Source organism: Coenobita brevimanus, chromosome 74, assembly GCF_032717465.1.
Source record: "Coenobita brevimanus isolate Jiangsu-jjx chromosome 74, ASM3271746v2, whole genome shotgun sequence".
NCBI classification, from domain to species: domain Eukaryota; kingdom Metazoa; phylum Arthropoda; class Malacostraca; order Decapoda; family Coenobitidae; genus Coenobita; species Coenobita brevimanus.
Window position 1 is genome coordinate 29,808,230 of NC_137027.1, and position 11,739 is coordinate 29,819,968.

Consider the following 11,739-nt stretch of genomic DNA (forward strand, 5'->3'; position numbering starts at 1 on the left):
CAGAGGTCAAGGGTTGGCTCAGGTATATAAGGACCTGAGACGCAGTTGTGGGGGCAGTTTGGAAAAGAGAGAGAGAGAGAGAGGAAGAATTCTCACATAAACAGATATGAGAGCAGTCTGAGAAACATTAGAAGCAAAAGGGATATAATACCAGGTTTCCACGTACCGCTCCGACTGGTGCATTCAGGGTATTCGTCCCCCTTGTTCCTTTACACCCAAGCCTTCTTAGATAGCTACATCATGCCTGTGCTCACGCTGCCTGCCTGTATGTTGCTCATGGCTGTTCCTGTCTTCGCTGCCAACCCTCAAGACCTCAGTGACGGTGAAGCAGGTCCCGTTGCACTGTCCGGTGGTTCAGTTACTACCCTTGTGCCCTGCGATAGATTCCAGTGCTTTGTGCCCGATGGGCGTGGTGGGTGTGTCAGGGATGTGGCACCCTGTCTAATTCTCTTTACCCCTTTCCAGCACATTTTCTTACGTTCTCTCCACTTTACACATAAATTCCTTCCAAATTCCTCATCCACTCTCTTGTTACTCTCTTACTAATCTTTTTACCTCTCTCTTCCTATCTACATATAAGTCTCCTGTCTCTCAGTTTCATCCAAACCCGTGTTTTTTATCCACTCACTATATGCTTTCTTCTTTTGTGTCACAGCCTGTCTCACCTTTTCATTCTATCATGCTGTTCCTTGCACTTCCTTTCATCTTCTCTTCACCCCGCACACCATCTCACATGCTGCACAGATTTCCTCTGTGAATATCTTGCACACACCTACCACATCCCCCATCTGCTCCAAATCATATTAACCCAATCGCACCTCCACTTCTTACTTATATTCTGTCTTATTTCCATCCTCTTGTAATCTTTCTACTCTCTTTGTAAGAACTACATCCTCCGTCCTTCCCATCTTCTATTCCTCCACTTCATTTCAACCATGACTTTCACCACCACCAAGTGGTGGTCAGAAAGTCTATACCCCCAACATCTATATGTTCTTGCATCCATTACATTCCTTCTCATTCTCTCATCCACACACACATAATCAGTTTTTGTCTCCCGTTGATTCACTTCACCACCCACCCATCTCATCACTCGCCACATATACCTGTGGATCATTTCTTGCCTGAGGAGGGAATTGGCAATCACCAACCCCCTCCCGGCACAAATGTCCACTAGAGCACTGCCATTCTCATCCACTTCTGCAGGCACATCCCACTCACCAACTACTTCATTCACCTTCACATTCCCTACTTTTCCATTGATATCTCCATTCAGAAACTCTCATTCCTTTCAAACTTTTCCATGTACGCTTCCACATTTGTCCAGAACTCATCTTTCACTAATTCTTATCGTCACCTAGAAATCGAAAACAGTCAATAATCCCAACACACACACACACACACACACACACACACACACACACACACACACACACACACACACACACACACTCACACAAATTCTGTCTGTCTGTCTGTCTGTCCGTCTGTCTGTCTGTCTGTCTGTCTCTCTGTCTGTCTGTCTCTCTCTCTCTCTCTCTCTCTCTCTCTCTCTCTCTCTCTCTCTCTCTCTCACAGACACACAGACACACACACACACACACACGTACCCTACACACACACACACACGTACCCTACAGTACACATCCCAAACCCACACACAACTATCCAGTGGCCGTCAAAACTCGTAACACCCCTCCAGTGGCGAATTATTGCGGATATTACACATCCATATCCTCTTTTATATATTCCTTGCAAACCAAATAGATATAAAAACGATATGTATAGTAAAAGCAAAAATAGTAGTGAAATATGCAAAATAAATCACCTAGGAAGAGGTGTTAAGGAGCCATCTGTGTTACCTGGAATCACCTGGTCAAAAAGGTAATCAACGAAACTGAATTTCGAAAAAAGTTTAATTACTCTGCAATCCGTAAATTTCTTTATATATATATATATATATATATATATATATATATATATATATATATATATATATATATATATATATATATATATATATATATATATATATATATATATATATATATATATATATATATATATATAATAATTTGCTACTCATAGTCTTTTATTTTTGGTGTGTGTTATTATTTTTATTATTAGTAAAGACAATAAATGGATTTAATGTTTATCTTTATCTATGTGCTTGTTTACATGTGTTTATTTGTCTGTCTGTTAATTTATCTGTTTATCTATAGGTCCGTTTATCAATCTGTGTCTGTTTATATCTTTCTGTCTATCTATTCATCTATCTGTATATCGATGTATCTGTCTTGATACCTATGTATATATCTTTTTCATTCATTATACCTTCATCTAACTGTCAAATTATTTATCTATCTGTCTATCTGTCAAATTATATTTATGTCTATCTGTCTATCTGTTCATCCTTCCATCATTATATCTATCTGCCCATCTATCTATCTACGAATAAACTCTCAATTTTCATATTCTTTATCAGCCCAGCTCTACTTCTAAATACTTTTTTTTTTTAATGCAAGGGAGAAGGAAGCAGCAATCCATTCCTTCCAAAAAATAATAATAATAATAATAATAATAATAATAATAATAATACAAAAGATCTATGTATCCATCTACCCATTTTTACATTTATCTATCTATCCATCTATCTATCTATATCTATCTATCCATTTCTATAGCTATCCATCCGTCTATCCATCCACATACATTTTTTTTTTTTAATGTGACCGCCTCTGGACATAGGCTTCACAGCCTGCTTGCAAGGCCCAGTAGTCCTCCTACGCACCGTACACCTCTACATGTCACCATTTCGGCGCTAACACCCACCGTCCATACTGAATACATACTAGGACTGTCTCATACAGGACTGGTGTACTGGTATTAGCGGGGGTATTTTTACGACATGTCGGCGGGTCTTCTGGTAGATGAGTAGTCTGATATTTATGAAATTCAAATCCTTAAACTGTTCTCTGCCCCAGCGGGATGAGTATCTATCCATCTACTCATCCATCCATCTATCTATCCATCCACCTACATATCCATCTATCTATCGTAACAAACAAGGTGTGTGTGGAGTTAAGTGCTTGTCTCTGAATTCCACCAACACTTACTCTCCTCACAATTGACACACTTCATTATCGTCTATTTTGCAGTGTTACGACTTTCTTCATTCAATTCCTACTGTAAAATGGCAGTAGTAGTAGTAGTAGTAGTAGTACCGTAGTAGTAGTAGTACCGTAGTAGTAGTAGTAGTACCGTAGTAGTAGTAGTAGTAGTAGTAGTAGTAGTAGTAGCAGTAGTAGTTTCACGTTCGGAACAACTCTAGGTCCTGTGCTCCCGCTGACGCCATTTTTGTTCCAGCTGCCGCCATTTCGTTCCCTCTGGAGCCAGGGAGTGTCAGTACCGTGGTACTGAACCGTCTCATGGTGGGGACAGGTCTAGCTACAGTCCCTGGGGGGAGGTGGAGGCTGGGGGTGCCGTCTGTTGGGTCAAGCTGGCTGGCGGGTCCAATACAGATATTCGTCCCTGTGGTAGATGTAGTTGTGATGATGATGATGATTGTGATGATGATAATGGTTGTGATGATGATGATGATGATGGTGACGATGATGATGATGACGATGATGATGAAGACGATGATGATGATAATGACGAATAGGATGAAAACAAAGAATCATGATGATTGCTCTCTACCTCCATTTTCATCATCTATCTATCGTTTCACTGGAGAGAGAGCTGCAAATGGGGGACGGGGGCATCTAACGGAAGAAGAAGGACATGGAAGAATTATGTTTATTTTTCCTCCCATCCCTCCCTCTCTCTCACCTGGCAACACACACACACACACACACATACACACGTTCATAACACCCCTCAAAGCTACACACACACACACACACACACACACACACACACTTTTCATACGTTAATAGGGTCCAAGTGGGGCACAAACCGCTGCATCTTCATAATATACACAATTTTCAATATGAGGGAGTAATTTTTCGGTGTGTATAAAGAGAGGTGTCTTCACCCCCATTGAGCTCTGTAGTAACACAGTTTGAAAATGGTTTTTCCTAGGGACTTATTAAGGTTTATTAGTAGACTAAACACATCTCAAAAATAGAGGTGAGTAAATTTTTGTTTTATTCCTGATACTTTTATTAACATCGAATAAATAATGACAACAATTCCCTATATTTCAGTATAGAACAGTTCCATCTGTGTCCTGATTGGCTAACTATTATGACGTCACTAGCTCCTCCCCCTTACCACGCTTGTGGCTGCTGGGCCAGCCGCCACAAGCGTGGCGGGTGTGGGAATTCAGTGTGGACCCTGACACCAAGGTGGATGAACGCAATGGCACCTTTCGCTCTGTTCTGCATTTTACTGGCTGTTCTTCATGCTTTGAGTTCAGGTACGGTAATTTATGAAGGTTTTTTGAGAGGCGTGATGTCAAGTGTCTTTTGAATTTCGTTATAGCTCTTCACTAGCTATTTATTCTCTCCGCACATCGATACCCTCTCGTGTCGTAGATGCAACGTACCGTATGTTGATATGAAATTTTAAACTGAGATTTCGTTGCACATTTTCCTCAGCGGTTTATTTTGATCAAGCACATCGATATGCTCTTACATTAGTGCAACCTGTTTCATTATCAAACAATATAAATAACGCTTAATAGTGCAGAGATGTATACAAAAATCTATCTATCTATTGCCAGGCGCCTCAGTCCCGTTCGGGGTGGCCACAAACAAATCGCCTCCACGTCGCCCTGTCCCCCGCCATTTCACTGCCCCTCTCCCAACTCACACCCCCCTCTCTCATATACCTCTCCACCCCATCTCTCCATCTCATCCTCGGCCTCCCCCTCCCTCTTCCCCCCTCCACCTCACTCACATACACTCTCTTCGTCAGTCTTTCACCCTCCATCCTCTCCACATGGCCAAACCACCTCAGTGTGTTCCTCCTAACGCTTCCTATCACATCCACACCACAACGCTCCTTTATATCCTCATTTGTCAGCCTGTCTCTCCATGTGACTCCACAGGCTCCTCTTAAATAACTCATTATGCAAAAATATAATAATAAATAATAATAATAATAATAATAATAATAATGATACATCGCTAAAGAAGACCTGCTACGAAGTCTGCTATGCCACTAAGAATAATAATACACGTTATGTATAGTGTTCCTTCTTTTCATGCATTTACACACACACACACACACACACACACACACACACACACAAATTTATTTCTTTTTTTGTCAGTGTCATTTTTCTTCTTATATTTGATGGTTTCGCTTTCTTTTTCTTTACTTTACTATTAGTAGTAGTAGTAGTAGTAGTAGCAGCATCATTACTACTACTACTACTGTTTTTATTTGTATCACTATCACAATTATTATCCTCACCATTATTCCATATGGTGGGGATATAGGAATCGCCCCTGTCCGTCCGTCTTTCCGTCCGGGCCTGTATCTCGTAAACTACCAGGTGGATTGGCTTCCTATCACACAGAAAGATAGAGTATGTGTCGTAGTTGATGCCCGTATAGGTAAAATTGCCATATTGTCTGTACTTCACGAGCTATGACCATATAAGGAAAAATCTGTCTTGTTACCTCCGCCAAGGAGGTTATGTTTTACCCCGCGTTGGATGGTTGGTTTGTCTGTCTGTCTGTCTGTCTGTTAACAGGATTACTCAAAATGTTTGTGAGCGGAATATGATTATATATTGTGGAAGGGTGGGCCACGGGCCAAGGAAGAATGATTAAATTTGGGGGCGGATCCGTATCCAGAATATCCAGCACAATATCTCCAGAAGTTCGCAATGAATTTTAATGAACCTTCATGGAAAGATGGGCCATGGACCAAAAACGAACCGATTAAATATGGTGGCGGATCAGGATCCTATATCCACTAATACGGATCGGGATCCTTTTAATGGCAATGGTATTGACCAAGGTATGCGCTCTCTGAGTGTTTTCTAGTGTTATATTTTGGAAACATCTTGATGGATTCTCTTCATATCTTACAGAAAGATAGAGTATAAACCCTGGTTTATGTCCTTATATATGAAATTGTTACGTTGTAAGTATTGTACGAGCTATATCCATACAAGGAAACTAATCTGTAAGTAGCTATGTCTTGGAAACTATTTGCTGGAGCATCTTAACGTCTTAAAGAACAAGAAGCGGTGCCAACGCACAGCAAACCCGTCCCCGGCAGTCATTTTGGTGCTGACGTACAAACAGAACAGGATATCTAGTCAAAGATATCACATAAAATGTATTAAATCGGATGAAAACTGTCGATTTTTAGCCCATTTGCAATTTTAGGTTCAGCCTACCTGACACTGACCCTGCTACCGCTTACTGGGGGGTGACCCCCTGATGTCACGATGCATGTTATAGGGATTTGAAAGATACACCATTAGGTTTTGGTTTCATGTCGATGTGACGAATCTGAAAATGTGGCGAAAAAATTTTCTCTTTTTTTGTATTGCATTTTTTGGGGGCCTACTGCCAGGGCCTTGGCCCAATTTGGCCCGAAATTTAATCAGGTGTTCAGAAGATCGTAGCCCATCATCCCTGTAGTTCTAGTCAAAATCGCACCACTGGTTTTCACGTAAAGTTAACAGACAGACAGACAGGGAAATAGACAGACAAGCCGAGTGAAAACAATAGCCTACCAATATCCGAGCCCCTCCGGGGCCGGGACGGGTAAAGATGGTGTACGAGTCCTAGTTTATGCCCCTTTATATATATATATATATATATATATATATATATATATGAATTTGGCATAACTATTAGTGCATATCTATATATTCTTTACCGCATGATGGGGATACGTCTTTGGTAAAGGCTTGTTATTATTGCTGTTATCATCATTATTATTTCTACTACTATTATCATTAATATTATCACGACTACTATTGTTACCATCACTACTGCTATTATTATCATAACTACTACTATTATCAGCACTATTATTATTATCACTACTACTGTTATAATTATCACTTATTATCATCACTACTACTTTTATTATCATTACAGCTAATATTATTAATATCACTTCTTCTATTACTACTATTATTATCATCACTACTACTATTATTGTCACTACTACTGTTATTATCACTACTACTATCATCATCACTAATTATTATCATTACTATTATCATTATCACTACTATTATTATCACTATTGCTCTGATTATTACGATAACCACTACTAGTATTAGTATCACTATTACTATTATTATAAGTATCACTACTGCTATTAGTTTTTCTTGCTAACCACAACAGGTGAGAGCCAGCCCGGGTGTGGGTCCCCGCCCTGCTGCTACCGGCGTTTAGACGGCACGTGTTACTGCGAGGTAGCCTGTTCCTTGGCGAGGAGAATGTCTTCCAGGGAGCCCACCACGACCACAACGAAGACGAAGACGACCAGTACGACTCGAGGTGACCCCGGCATCGGCAGTGTGAGTAGTGGTAAAGGTCGTCGTGAAGCCCCCAGTGGTCGTCGCGCAGTATGGCAGTCGTAAGCAAGAACTCGGCTCCATTATCCTCAACAAGAACGACAAGAACACCAACAAAAACAATAACAGAACAACAAGAATGACAAATAAACAAGAACAAAGAACAAGAATAACACCACCACCACAACAACTACAAAAACAAAACAAAACAAGAAACAAACAACAAAAATAATAATTAGAAACCATCAACAACAAAAACAATGACAAATATAGTCCTTTCACCTTAGCTTGGCCCAGATTTTCATCCTTTTGCAGCTTATTTCACGTAGCTCAGTGGCAGAACAAGACAATGCTACGGCTCTACATCCCTCCCATAGCACTTCTTCGTGACTTGCAAAATGAACGGGTTAATGAGGGCTGTATCTCCTCATCCCTCGTTCCAAAATTCCCTCCTGTGCTTAATAATATCGCTTGGATGTGATATGGATTACATGAAAAGGTAAAAAAAAAAAAAAAAATGCTCTCTCTCTCTCTCTCTCTCTCTCTCTCTCTCTCTCTCTCTCTCTCTCTCTCTCTCTCTCTCCAAATATATTGTTGAGAGAGTGAAATACCATCTATCATTATCCTGTGTGGTGTGGTGTGGTGCGGGTATTACTGACTGGTGTGGTATTATCCTGTGTGGTGTGATTGTTACTGACTGGTGTGGTATTATCCTGTGTGGTGGTGTGGTGTGGCTATTATTGATTGGTGTGGTACTGTCGTGTGTGGTGATGTGGTGTGGTTATTATTGATTGGTGTAGTATACTGTGTGGTGGTGTGGTGTGAGTATTACTGACTGGTGTGATATTTCCAGTGTGGTGGTGTGGTGTGGGTATTCCTGACTAGTGTGGTATTTCCAGTGTGGTAGTGTGGTGTGGGTATTAATGATTGGTGTGGTATTATACTGTGCTGATACCAGGATGTTGGCCGATACCGATACCGATATTCCGATACTAACAAATGGCCGGTACTTTGCCGATACCGATACTTTTTTTATTTTGATTTTAGTTATTTGACTTTATTTTGATTGATGCCGGTAAAGTGAGTCTTGTTAATGCAGGAGCAATTTAATAATCGATATATAATATTAATGTATGATAATGTTACATAATACATGTTATTATAATGTAATATAATATCATAACCATCTGTTTATCAGTGTCATGAAACATGAGTGTCTTGAATCACATAATAAACCAGAAAAGTATGGGAGTATCGGCCATATTTTTACCTTGTCGATACTGATACTACAAAAAAAAGGCCGATACCGATACCGATACTATCCGCACATCCCTAACAGACACTAATTTTTTGTAAAAAAATTTTCTCGGGAATTTGCTTAAAATACATATAATAAGTTATTTTTAATTCTTTATTCATTATTGCATAGTAAACTGAACCAAAAAGGTTGCAGAATCAAGGAATCAATAGATAAAACATTTTTTTTTTTTGTGGGTCTGTTACACCCAGATGTACTAATGGTGTATAGGAGCAATTAGGTATACTGTTCTAGGGTTAAAGCAAATTCTCTCTCTCTCTCTCTCTCTCTTTCTCTCTCATCCCAGTCTGACCCGTGCATACGACTATTAATCCTCAAAGCTAGAGTTCCTAGTCAGAAGAAAACTCAGGGACACCTTAGATATGCTATGTCCGTAATAAAGATGTCCAGATGAAATGTCCCCAGGAGTTGGTGTCGGCCCTCTTCGTTGCGCAGGAGTCATCTGGTTAACCCCACAGCACCCTCAATTAACTGGAATTAATATTGCTAATGATATCCATATATTAGGGGGGTGCGCTCCTAACAGCAAATTAGACCATGAGGATATTATGAAATGAGTTGCATGTAGGTGTAGCGGCCATTTTAACATCTGAGCTTTTTTTTTTTTTTTTTTTTCATCTATTAATAATTTTGTCGTCTATTATTATCCTTTGTATCGTCATCATCATCATCCAGAGTAGGGTTCAGTACTCCTTTTTGGTCATACTGAGGATTACATTTCTATTCCAGTTTATCCCCCCCACCTCTCTCTCTCTCTCTCTCTCTCTCTCTCTCTCTCTCTCTCTCTCTCTCTCTCTCTCTCTCGTATATTCGTCATTACTTTGTCCTCCTCCCAGTTAACACCATTCTCCCAAGTTCTTTTCCTCACCTACATTTCACAATCAGTGATCCTCAAAAGCAACACAGCAAGGCCACTCACTATCAGCATCCAATATCGTTGAGTATATTCTTTAAATAGTCTTGTAGAAGCTTTGGAAACTTGTCTAAGAGTGAGACCCACACGGATTAAGTGTTATTATCGCCCGCCTTTAGAAGGCGGAGCGATAATGTTTTTGCCTGTGTGTGTGTGTGTGTGTGTGTGTGTGTGTAATTCACCGGGTCGGTCAGGATCACTTGATGGTCGTGATGGTCAGCTTTTACCCTCCCGGAAGGGAGCTGAGAGCTCATATAGTCCGATCTAAGGGCAAGGCTGTGACCTTCACACACGCACTCACCCGTCCCCTTGCTCAAGGGGGACAGTAACCACCCACTTCGTCAGTGAAACTTTTCGCAACCTGAGCGAGGCGCGAACTCCCGTCCACCAGTTGGCAAGCGGGAACGTTACCACTGCACCAGCGAGCGGTGTGTGTGTGTGTGTATCTGTTCTCGTCATTTTTCATCAACGGCTTGAGCTATGAACATGAAACCTTCAAGGTATTAAGATATGGCAAAAATCTTGGCCGAGATAGAAAATGGGCACTAGGGGGTCAAGGTCAGGATCACCAAAATGGCTGCCAAAGGTCACCTAGTTTTTATCGCCCGAATTTAACACCATTACATCTCATGAACGGTTTGATCTTTCAACATGAAACCTTCTGGATATAAAGCCATGGCCAAGATCTTGGACTTGGCCAAAAGCATATTCTAGCGGGCGAAAAAACATTCGGATGCCGAATACTTCTTTTTCGTTATTAAATGAATTGTTAGACCTTCAAAGGCACGAATTAATAGCACAAATGCATGGTGATGAGTTTCATTATTCGACACACACACACACACACACACACACACACACACACACACACACACACACACACACACACACACACACACCTCACTCTCCCTTGCAACACGCATACATAATACTTATTCTACATAATATAATAAACACAAAGGACACTCCTTCCCTCTTTAAAACCCAAACACCCACACATACAGCCCTTCTATATACCTATCTCTCTCTCTCTCTCTCTCTCTCTCTCTCTCTCTCTCTCTCTCTCTCTCACACACACACACACACACACACACACACACAGATATCTCACTACTTCACCTCGCTCCCACCCAACACGTATATACTTCTATACACTCCATCGCCATCAACCGCACTACCACACCACAGACAGTCTAACAAGGCTTCTCTCGTGACCACCACTTCAGCTAGAAGTCTCTGTTGGTCTTTTGTAAAATGCAAATCTGCTGCACAACAACGCAATGGTTGTTTTTGCCAATTTGCAAGTCTGATCTTTTGAAATACTTTGCCTCGAATAGACTGAAGAGCTCAACAGGAATATGTCGGAATTTCTTTCTTGGCATATGTATTTTTTGTAGGTAGCCCTTATATTCTTGCTATCTCCATACAATTTTATCTTTCTGCTTTTTTTTTTTTTTTTAGAAGGATTAGATATGTTTGTTACCAATCTTTAGCAATAGGAACTATCCTCATCTGAGTAAAATGCCTATTGTAGGAAAAATAACATAAAGGAGTCTTCTTAGTGAAGGGGTTAATTAAGCGATTTTCATTTATTTCTTACATAGTTAATAACAATCAAGTGGGTTAACAGTATTCCATTTGTGATGAACACCAGACGCGTCAGTATCTAAGGAGATCTTGATAAACTAACTAGTGTTAATTAGAGGGATTAAAATTTTTGAGTGGTAGATGAGGAGCTCCAACCCTTGGCTCACTCTATGTAGAGCTGCCTTCGGGTGACTCAACACTCTGTGACAAACCAAATGGTTTCGTGTAAACCAGGAAGCCATTCATTGTGTTGGTTAGTAACCATATAACTCGACTGCTCCTGTTCATTTTAGGGGGTTAAGACGCTCGAACAGGATAGAGCTATAATGGATTTATATTGGAGGGGAGGTTAGAGCTAACTGATCACATACTGGCACAAGTGTTTAGTGAGGGTGGTCACCCTCGTCATAAATGTCGAGACTGAGC

At 40.5% G+C, this 11,739-nt stretch overlaps 1 protein-coding gene across 1 annotated transcript; it reads left to right on the top strand.

Annotated features, from left to right (window-relative positions):
• Positions 1-4,343: 4,343 nt before the first annotated feature.
• LOC145407766 (uncharacterized) lies at positions 4,344-8,103 on the top strand. Its single transcript, XM_080278637.1, has 2 exons — positions 4,344-4,420; positions 7,323-8,103. The coding sequence occupies exons 1-2, from the start codon at positions 4,354-4,356 to the stop codon at positions 7,559-7,561; spliced, it is 306 nt and encodes a 101-aa protein (XP_080134763.1). The 5' UTR covers positions 4,344-4,353; the 3' UTR covers positions 7,562-8,103.
• Positions 8,104-11,739: the final 3,636 nt, after the last annotated feature.